At 31.8% G+C, this 11,409-nt stretch overlaps 1 protein-coding gene across 1 annotated transcript in view; it reads right to left on the reverse strand.

Annotated features, from left to right (window-relative positions):
• Positions 1–1,890: 1,890 nt before the first annotated feature.
• Positions 1,891–11,409, reverse strand: part of NUDT9 (nudix hydrolase 9) — a 28,678-nt gene continuing 19,159 nt past the window's right edge. Inside the window, exons 5-8 of the mRNA XM_006907564.3 lie at positions 10,647–10,758; positions 9,646–9,792; positions 8,443–8,527; positions 1,891–4,959 (exon numbers count right to left, since the gene is read on the reverse strand). Coding sequence (XP_006907626.1) covers positions 4,781–4,959; positions 8,443–8,527; positions 9,646–9,792; positions 10,647–10,758 — 523 coding nt within the window. The 3' untranslated portion in view covers positions 1,891–4,780. The remainder of the gene's footprint in view (positions 4,960–8,442; positions 8,528–9,645; positions 9,793–10,646; positions 10,759–11,409) is intronic.

An 11,409-nucleotide genomic window follows, 5' to 3' on the forward strand; every position in this document is an offset into this window, starting at 1 on the left:
AACTCACTGATTGCTGGTGGTCCATGTGTCTTTCGAGGCGTGGTGGCTACAACATAAGTAGGACTTCGGAAATTTGTCACTAAAGTTACAGTTCTTAATGAGATCACTGACCCTGTTTAGTATTTTCACATCTTAATTGAATCTTAGCTACTAAATTTCTAAGTACTTGCATTTATAATTGACTGCTAATTATTTTGGTTCTTGTCATGTCTAGGTGCATTGTTTACCCCTTTTGTGGCTGAAACTCAGTAAGATTTGCTTCAAATTAATGCAAACTCCTGAAGTCTTGGTTTATAATTAGAATTTAGAACTCTCTGTGAACATCTTATGTATAAAATTATGTAAATCTATGTGGCAAAAATAAAAATCACTAGTATTTGAAATCAAAACTATTTCTTCCACCAGATAGGAGGAGAGTATTAAAAATCAGGCAAAGAATAAATTGGTGAAACTGATGGATTTGCAAGAATTATCAACACATAAGACAGATTACTGGGCTTTAGGTTTGACTAAGCAAAATAAACATAACTCTTGAAAGAAAAAAATTATTTAAAATCTACTAGAATTTAAGCTCTACCAAATAGAAGATAGGCTCATTGAGAGCGTTTAATAGCTGAATAAATACTGGATGGATGGATGGATGGATGGATGGATGGATGGATGGATGGATGGATGGATGGATGGATGGAGTCGATGAATGAGGAAAAAAGCCAAAAACAAAATGCTCACATTTTGTTTTTATTCACAATTCACTTTTTTCATCTGTCTTTGTAGTTTCCAATTTCTCTTCTTTTTCCTTTTCCTTAAGATCCAAATCAGGTAATTATACTTTAAGTTTCCTTTAAGAAAGTATTTAAATGAATACAAAACTAAAACAAAATTTTTTTAGATTTTATCAGAAAGAAATTTGAGACCAAGAATTAATGGTTACCATTCCCTTTTGTAGACCTTTAGTTACTTACATTTTATCTGATTTAAGTGATTTGATGTACAAATCTCACATACTTTTGAAAACTGACCTAAGACCTGAAACTTTTCTTGATCATGTGTGGAGAAACCAGTAGAAAAAGCATTTGAAGTCAACTTGGGGATGCAAGCTCTGCTATTTAGTACTTTGGAGTATCTTAAGCTCCTTTGAGCCTCACTTTCTTCTAGAATATAAAATAGTAAAAATTATTTCTTTATAAAGTCCATTTCACTTCTTAAATTTTATGTTTATGTCTGCCATTAATGAGGGAAAAAGGCATTTTTATTTAAATGGAATCTGTCCTAGGTGGCTTTGAACTAGATTTAAGGTTAAGGTCATGGTATAATAGGATTATTTAAATTTTACTTTTGACAAGAATGTATTGAATAAGGGATAACTACATATGACGACTGACTCAAGCACAAACCAAAAAATAAGTTATGTATACTATAGTATATTAATTCCAATTTTTTCTACAAGTATAGGAAATGAAATTATTTTCTTTCATAAAGAAGTGGTCCCAAAATATAGCCTTTTTCCAACCTAGTAAGTATAAGTTTAATGATCTTTTCAAGAAGTCCCTGCTATGTTTGGAGCCCACAAAAGAAAATGGGGGGTTGTAGGGAGTTACTTAAAATATTATATGAATCTTAATGATATAATTTTAGAAATGCTAAGAATTATAAAAAGCATGTTTTCATTAATAAAGCTAATATAAAATGTATAACAGAAAAGATAGATAAAATGCTGAACTACAACTCCTTTATTATTTGATTGTTTCCTTTTAGGTCCTGACACTTAATGAATGGTCTTTTTTTTTTTTTTCTTTTTTAATGGTCTTATAGCAATATATTCTAGTCTGTTAATCTATAACATTTATAAAAATATTACTTTCAATACCCTATATAAGATGAGCCAGTTCATCATGAAAATTACTGTCTTTATTTTCCAATCCACTTAAAAATAAAATAAAGCATAGCTGTTAAATTTAAAGCCAAAAAACCATTTCAATGCCTGTGAACAATTCTACATTCATTTATTCAATTCATCCAAACTATAAATCAATAAAACAACCTCTTCTACCATTGATGAGGGTGAAAGTGAAGAGTCAAAAGGCTTTGAGTTACAAATAATTATTTTAGGAGAGATGAAATAGACTCGATTATTTCTTCACTAACAAAATATTAGTATAAACATATAATACATTGAAGATTATCAAATTTAAATCCCAACAGATAACTCTTTTACTGAATTGCACATCATTCAACTTTTTAGTTGAGGCCATTTATTGATACAATAAGTTACTCAGAATTTGAGTTTATGAAAATATAGGAGAAATACTTGAATGAAGTTACAAGATAACATTAAAAAATTCTATTTTCCAGTCTGTAAAATACTTATCACACTTATACATTTTCTGAAATCAAGACACATTTCACAACAGATACATACATTTCAGCGAGGATCTTTTTCTTTAAAATACTATCTTAACTAAATGGTACATTTTACAGTTGATAGTATCTTACAATCAGGAATATGCAGTATTTTTTTTTTTAATGTCAGAAAGGCCTAAATCATCTGCGTGCTTGATATAAATTTTCAGGATTTTTCAATACAGACTATTTAAAGTCAACCATCTTGAAGAATAAACTGTCCCAGAAATTTTAAGGTCAAACAGGTAGCTTCTGAGCCTAACTAAATAAGAACCTAAGTCTTTTGAGTTCAAATAGCTAAGTTCTCCTCCCATAATCCAGTCTGTTTAATCAATATTATAGTCCAACTTCAAATGGAAAATCTTAAAATTCTAGCATATTTCTAACTAAAAATGTGTCCGGAAACTACCTTCAATGATTAGTTACTGGTAATTACAAAATTAGCAAATTCATCTTTGTATCAAAACATGGCTAAAAGAGCACCAGCCTGTAGTTGAAAAGCCTAGATTCTAATCTCATCTTTCCAATTATCTGTATGATCTTGGGTAAATGTATGGATTTAGCTCCAAGATCTCTTTTAGTGAAAATATTAACTCCTCACACGCGACTCATTCAAATTACCATATCTGAACAATTAATACATATTTATACTTTTTCTGAACTTTAAAGCACTGTTGGCCACAGCCCATCCTGGAAAGAATCCTGACAGAATAATTTATAGAACTGCCCTACATTGATAAGAATATTTTTCTCCTAGTGATCCTACTTAAGTCAAGAAAACAGAAAAAGATCTCCTAAGAGAATAAACACTACCTTGAGTCACTGTTCCTGACTGAGAACAAGTCAGGCAGTTTCTTCCTGCCAAACAATAGCAGTGTAATCAGACACTTTCATGCCGGGAGAAGGCCATCCTACCCCTCACTCAATGGGTATGTCATCCTTGTCAAGTACAAGTCCCTTATTATAGACCCAGAGCCAAGGATTTTATGGATTTTAGAAAATACTACACATAACTCTTCCAGAGGGATTTAAGGCAGAGTTCTGAAACCAAACATTCTGATGTTTTTCAGTAAAACTGATAGTCACACTAAGGGGAAAAAAGCTTCCTGTCTTTTCAGTTCAGGTTTACCACCAAAGGAGTTTGACACTAAGTCAAAACAAACAAACAAACAAAACTCTTGATTTACCTTAGCTCTATTTCTGTCTTCTAGCTACAGAGTAAGCCTAATACAAGCCTAATACCTTTTTCGAATGTCTAAAGAAAAGACAACAACCATGTCGTTTTCCCTTCAACCCCCTTTTCTTCCAATGCCCCATCTGCGGTCCAACTGGAACAAAGATAGAATTCTTTCAGTCCCTCCTTCAGGTTGACAGGAGTTAACGTCATAGGACTTTCCAAATGAATATCTTAGCCAGAATGTAATATACATTTACACTGAGACAAGGCAGTGTTTGTTATTTCCCTTCTTCCAGGCTTCCAAGAGCACCTAGAACACCAATTCTTTCCCCTTTCCTGTGGAAATTATGTTAACAGTGAGCCTCGAAAACCTATTTGAATCCTTAACATTCTCTTCCTAACAAAAAAATACTTCAACTCCCAAAGACCTGTGTCTTCGTCTGATTTCAACTCTTTTCTGAACATCTATTTTAATTGATTTGTGACATGTACAATTAGAGTAAAATAAATGTATTTAAATTACTAATTTCCTGGTTAATTTTTTAATTCAGAATTTTTGAAAATGAGAACATAAGCTCTTATTCATTGATCTTGATCTTTATATATCAACTAAGAGTGTTGAAAATTCTTCATAAAACTGAAGGCTCTGAAGACAAGAATACATAAGGGTTCCATTTTCTAAATCAGCTTCAACAAGATCATATAAAGCAAAATGTGAAGCAAATAATTAAAAAATAAATTAGATTAGACAATTGTGGTACTCCTCCTAGAGGAGCTTGATGTGGCAGGAACATCCTTCAGACCACAGAAGATAAGGGGGAAACAATAAAAAAAAGAACTGACAGACAAGAACCAGATAGAAAGCAGAAGTACGGCTGATCAGAAACCTGTCTTTATTCAGATTACAATTCTTTAAAGAGCATCAAAGTTGTTTAAATTTGCTTTAAGGCATGCTTTAATAGAATACATACAAAATATGGTTGTTTATAGTTCTCTTGACTAGAAAGCAAAAAATTGTGCTGCATTTCACTGTATTTACTAATTTTATTCTGATGTAAAACTTTCTAAATGAAAATCATTTTGAAAGTGAATAAAATAATTTCTAAGTCACCTACCCTGCCCCCTTTCTAGTATGAGTTCTGTGATATTGCCTTATCAGTACATGTTCCTTTGCTGGCCTTTGGCATACATGGAGACTGTGAGCTATAACCCATGGCAGTCAGTTTCAGAGTCCTCACTCCAGTGCGCATCTCGTTTCTCTGCCACAAGTTTGATGAACTGAGAGTGACTGGCATAAAGCTTGAGTTTATCATTGATCTCCACCCACTTCACTTTTCCAGCATCATCTCCAGCTTCTAAGGTAAGGTTATCCATTATCTCACCTGGTTACCAAAGGAAAAACATCACCAAGAAAAAGTAATTAATTTGTTCATTTCTTTTGCAGCACAACTCTGTATTTTCAAGTATTGTTACTAAAAATAAGTAAAATCATCATTGTATTAGGTGGCCAAGTGAATCAAAAACTAGAATATCCCAAATTTTCCAAATGTCCATACTTTAACCAAGTTCCTAAATTTTAAGTAAAGACATTAGTAAGAAAGCTTTTCTCTTTAAAAAAAAATATTATCCTACAAAAAACAGAGTTCATATTAAACAAACACAAAACCTTACATCAAAATAAATTCCAGAAGGATTAGAGATTTCAATTAAAAAAAAAGAAACAAAACAATTATTGGTGATTTGTTTTATAGTCTTAGGGTAAGTGTACCTTTCCAAGCATGACATCAAACTGGAAACCATAAAAGAAAATATTTGTAATTACCAAAACTTAAAAGTAAGGACTCACAATCACTACTGGGAATATAAATGGCATATTTCTGTAGAACTTGGCAATATTTTTCAAGTGCTTTTAAAAAGCAAATGCTCTTTGATGAGCATTCAATCAACAAATATCAGAGTGCCTCTTATGCACCAGACTCTGTGCTAGATACGGAGGAAATAATGAAAAACAATCCAGCAATCTCACTTCAAAGAATTTACCCTAAGAAAATAAAAATACAAGCCTGTCGAAATTCAGGGCAACATGATTTATAACTAAAAAAAAAAAAAAAAAAAAAAATGAGTGAACATATCCAAACTTTCCATCCACAGGGCACAGATTAAATAAATGAGAGAACTGCTACACAATGGATTCCCATATAGTCATTAAAAATGAAGCAGATCTACATATACAGATGTGAAAAAATGTCCATAATACATTTTTAAGTGAAAATTCAAATAACAAAACAGAACGTATAGTATGAACCCAGTTTTTATTTTAAAAACAGCTACAGGAGGTCTGAAAGGAAAAGCAAAATATCAATATTGGTTATCTTTGGGAAATAAAATAATTGGTGTTTTTAATTTTTCTTTACATCACTTATTTTTTAAATAACTTACTATAAACACTTATTACCTTTATAATAGTTAGCTTTATAAAAATAAAATAATAAAGCTACTTAAAAATAGAACCAACTGAATACTTTAGCACAAAGTTTTCTCAATTCCCATCTCAAATGACAGCTCTTTGTGTATCCCCATCACAACGACAACATCAAACCATCAATGGCGACCAGAATTAAAAAATAAACCTGAATCTAAAAGTTAAATTAAAATATCTGATTATCTAAATAACAATGTACTCTAACAACATGTTCTTTATCAGAACTAATAATGACTGAAGTTCTTTTACCTCCCTCTTCCCTTCTGGTCACCTTATAATTTACACAAAACAAAATTCTAAAATGTTTAAAGAGGTCCAGTCTGACATGTAAAAGTTTAGAAGTCATCACTACCAAGCTGACATGAAAAAATTTGAACCAAATGAAAGCCAAGAACTCTGTCATCTTGAAAACTAGAGAAACAAGCAAACACAGAGAACACAGAAGCCCACCACCACAGCCAGCAAGTGTTAAGACCATTTAAAAGGTAATTGACTTAATTTCTGGAAACTAATCTGTGGACTAATTTTAGACATAAAATCTTCTGGAGGCCCAGGATTGGGGTGAGGGTAGGAGAGGGGTCACATTTTCTTGAGTTTTACCTCCAAAAATGATACCAGGTTCTTATGGTGAATATTGGAGAAAAATCCCCACTTGCTTTCAGCAGGGAGAACTAGAAAGTAATCATTCTGAAATACCCCCGAAGCCTTCTGCCCTAAAGGAAAACTATTTTACTAAGGCTTACCCAACTTGAGGGAAGAGAATTGCCCAACTCTAGACTTCCTGTCCCTCCTAAGGCATGTGAGGGGGAGGGGGAACTGCTGAGAAGCAGGCATGATGGTCGTAGCCCAGGGGCACAGGCTCACTAGGAGTGAAGGACCTAATCAAAGGATTCTCCTATGAGTCCCCTCCCCTACTCCTTATCACGACATCAACAGAACTCCTGTATAGTAACAGCTGGATACAACTGAAAGGATTGCATGGCTCAGACCTTATTTAAGAAGTCTCTAGGGAAACCCAAACACAACAGAAGAGACAAAAACAAGGGCTGACACAAGGTTCTGACATAATTATGGCAAATAATAAATAAGTATAACCTGACTCAAACATAAAACCTCACACTAAAGGTCTATTTGCCTCAGTTCCTTTTACTAGATACATCATGTCCAGGTTTCAAAAAATACTATAAGGCACACTAAAACGCAAAAAGCACAATCTGAAGAGGCAAAGCAAGTATCAGAATCAGACTCAGATATAGCAGAGATTTTGGAATTATCAGATCACATATATTTTAAGTTTAAAGAGAGAATAGAAGAGTGAAAACAGTGATTTAAACAACTCATAAACTATATAATCAACCTCTAGAGGATCACTCCAAAAATAAACAGTTCAATTAATCGGTACTTAATTCATATGCTTCTAAGTTAGATTTGCATATTTCTCCCCTGATATATTTCTTCTAAGTTCTAAATATCAGAATGAACTCATGTAATACTTCAGTTAGGGTAGCTGTATAGCAGTAATGGAAATGGCGCTGGGAGTTTTTACAAGTTCAACGAGCAAAAGTAAAGAATGTGAAATTGACAGATCTTCTAGTTCCAGCCAATTTTATAAGTGAAATAAGAGTCCAAGAAAACAAGTGATTTACACAAGGGCCCACAGCTCAGAAAAGAGTCATGCGTAGGACATTCAGTTCTCTGATATGATACCCTCATTTCATTATGCTATTGATAAAAACAAAATATATAAAATGTCATCCAACTTAGTTATATGTTTCAAGAGAAGCCATTCAATATATAAATTAAATATCATAATAAATTTTTCAGATAACAGATTTCCCTTCTCTTTTTATAACAGATTTTATTTTCCCACTCCCTACAAATTATTAAATCCATAGACCAGAAAAAGCATTCATTTTAAATTCTTTCAACAGCTGGAATTTTTTTCATATTGTCTTATGTTTTAATAAGCATGCTTGTTATAAAATTATTTCAAATAGTAAGACAAATATATATCCTATTTCTTTTATCCTGGCCATACTTCCTACCCAAATCTCCAGTTGCTTTTGTACTTGTTTTACACAAATAGACTCATAGTATATAATTTGACAACTTTAAGGCACATAATTTTAGTCTATAAATTCAATCTTAATTTTATATGGTACCAAAGAATGTAAGGAAATTAGTTACTGGTAATACTTTTAAGGCTCTCTTCTACGTATTCTTTTAATATCAACAATTTTGGCTTCATATAATATAATCCTATAATCAATAGCTGATTGGCTTAAAATGGTAAAATGATCCAAATTTAATTTTGCCCTACTAGGCTGCTTGATTTAAATTGATCCTTTAACTCAGTTAATTTAATAAACATAAGTAAAATTACCTGTTTCATCATGGTAGTTCACAGCTTCTGTTTCCATCCATGCATTATCAGTGTTTCGAGGATCATCAACATATCCCTTATATATCTATTTTTAAAAGGAAGCAGACAAAAAAAAAAAGCGTAGGGTGAAATAGGAGTGGATAGAACAGAAGCATTATAATCACAAATGTAAATCTCCTGTTCCAAAGAAGTGCACATATAATTAACATAACTGTACACTTAAAAAATGGTTAAGATGGTAAATTATGTTATGTGTTTTTTACATAATAAAAGAAATATAAATGTCATAGAACCTTTAATGTAGCATTCCATATGCTTATTTTAAATTCCTTTTGAGGCTGCTTTAAAATTCACAAAACCCTCAACACCTCAGATTCTAATATCAGAATTTTATAACAATCATATTTGGCCATAAGATTTTTTTAGAGTCTCTATAATTTAAGTATTCTTCTGTTTTAATAATTTCTGCAATTATCATTTCAGACATACAAATATAGATTCATCTAGTTAAATAAAAGATATCTATAAATAAAGTTAGCAAACACTAATATTTAAGCTATTAATACATGACAAGATCTGGATCTAGCCATCTAACACAAATGTGACCCAAAGAAATGGACAATATAGAGAACAAATTAAGAAATCTTAATTCTAGGGAAAAAAAAAAAACAAAAAAACAAAGCAATCCAAACAAAAGCCAACAAAAAAGAAAAAAATCTGTCCTTTTCCTTAGAATTAGTGTACATTTCCTTATAAGGTGATTTTTAAAATATTTACAAAGAGTACGTAGACAAAACAGACATGAGACTTAAACGGTTATCAACCAGAAACGTTCTTAATAACATAACTTCAGATGTAAATGTCCTTTCAAAAGAGCTGAATTAATGCAAAAATTTTTTAAAGTTTTTCTGTTGGATGGGTGAGCTCAGTGTCACATTAGTTCACACCTAAAGAAAAACTAGGAGGAAAAAAAGGTATTATAATAAATGATGTAACTGACCTAAAAGTGGGCTCTAAAACTTTCAGTAAAAATCTATTTATGGTGAAGCTCTACTACAATTTAAGTTGTTTTTATGAATATCTACAACAAATATACAAGTATTTCATTTTATTCAGAGAATTATCTACCACATTTCCAGGTGAACTTTAATTTTCGCTAATCCACACAGTACTAAATCCTTCCTAGGAACCATCATTTCTTACCACTAGATGTTCCTGGCTGAAGAGTCTGTGCAACTGTTCCTCTAATTTTCTCTTTTCAGCACTGGATTTCTGTAAGGAATTGAGAGCTTCCTCACCAAATTCTCTTTTCAGTGTAGCACTAATCTTCTCTCCTGGATCCACCATCCCCTAAGAGTCACATTTTTGTTTTTGTTTTTTTAAAAAAAAAAAAAAGTAATAAGCTTTAATTCATTCAACAAATATTTACTGAGTGATACAGCGGATACTTATTATTCTATCTGCCCACAGTCATGATCTCTATTCTTCTGTCATATGTTCTTCTCTAAACCATTTCTTTCTTGTAAAAGCAGCCTATCAGGGTATCTCATATATTTGATCACAGTAATTGGTCCAGGGTTGGCCTATGGTTAGCTGAGCCCATCAGACTCCTTTCCTAGTATTTTTCAAACAAAAGCAAAGGAAGAAAGGCCTGGAGGCAAGAAAGAATATAGCAAGTTGATCTTAAGCTGATCTAAGTTATCTATTACATCTAAAATTATCAGAATTCAACAAAAAATAATGCTAAAAATCTTACCTTTGGCTTAGAGTATGTATCAAGTTCTGAAATGGGATCCCACATTATTGAGTACCTATTTTACACCAGTTGCTTTGTATGCTATCTCTAGTAATCTTATTAAGTAAATATGATCATCCTTTTTGTAAAGATGAAAGTCAGAACTCCACATTACCCAGCTCAAAGTGTGAAGGCCAGGACACAAGCCTACATCTAACTACAAAGTCCATTTTCTTTCCCAAAGGTTTCAGATTTAGACTCAGATTCAAATAGCCTCATTGTATTATCCTACACTTATTATTGACAATGACATTAAATTTCAATGATAAATGATGAAAGAATAACTAATTGAAGTGGGGAGGAATAGAGGATAAATGGAGTAGAACAGATATATATGCAATAACCTTGCAGTAAATAAAGTGACTAAAAAGAACTTAAAACATTAATTTGATTTCATTTTAATGCTCACCCCTGGGATTGCCCATTCTCCACAGTCTTTCCTTTTGATTGCAACAAACTGTAAGATGTTTTTCCCAGAAATAGGGTGGGTGATTTTATTTCCACTTCTATCCCTTTTCCACCTGTAAATAGTAATGTAAGATCATACCAATTTAGGACAAAGACCAAAGTTCTATCTCAAGCTTGAGACAAAATTATAATGTATTTTTCTTTATAACAGTACACATAAATTTACTTTAAATCAGCACCTTTTACCAAAAAAAAAAAAAAAAAGTTTTGTATTAGAAATGTTCTATATTTAGCACTGCTACAACCCAGAACTTTCTATAAAAGATATTATATTCTCTGTGATGAAAATTCAGGATATAAACAGTTTTTATACTTTTTTTATACTTTTTTTTTATACCCCCCCAATAAAAAGCATTTAAAAGGAGAACAGAATTTAAAGGAACGGTCATAAAAGTTTTTTTTTTTAAGTCCAAGGATCCTTTTTAAGAATTAGAGGTAGTATAAAGACCTGGTAATATTTTTTTTTTAACAGTTCACTGTTGTCAGAAAAGCAGATTACATAATACAGGCTTAGTGGTCTCAAAAGTAGTGCTTCTCAATCTTTATGCCCCTTTTTTGATTTAAAAAAATCTTACTCTATCCTTAGTTTAACTTTATACTTTGAATTGAATTGAATATGTTTTCTTTAAAAAGTATCGTGGCAATGTTAATTTCAGAATGTATTTTTTTCTAATCATAGCTTTCTTCCTAAAAATGTTGATAAA

This window comes from Pteropus alecto, unplaced genomic scaffold (genome assembly GCF_000325575.1).
Source record: "Pteropus alecto unplaced genomic scaffold, ASM32557v1 scaffold161, whole genome shotgun sequence".
In the NCBI taxonomy this organism is placed as follows: domain Eukaryota; kingdom Metazoa; phylum Chordata; class Mammalia; order Chiroptera; family Pteropodidae; genus Pteropus; species Pteropus alecto.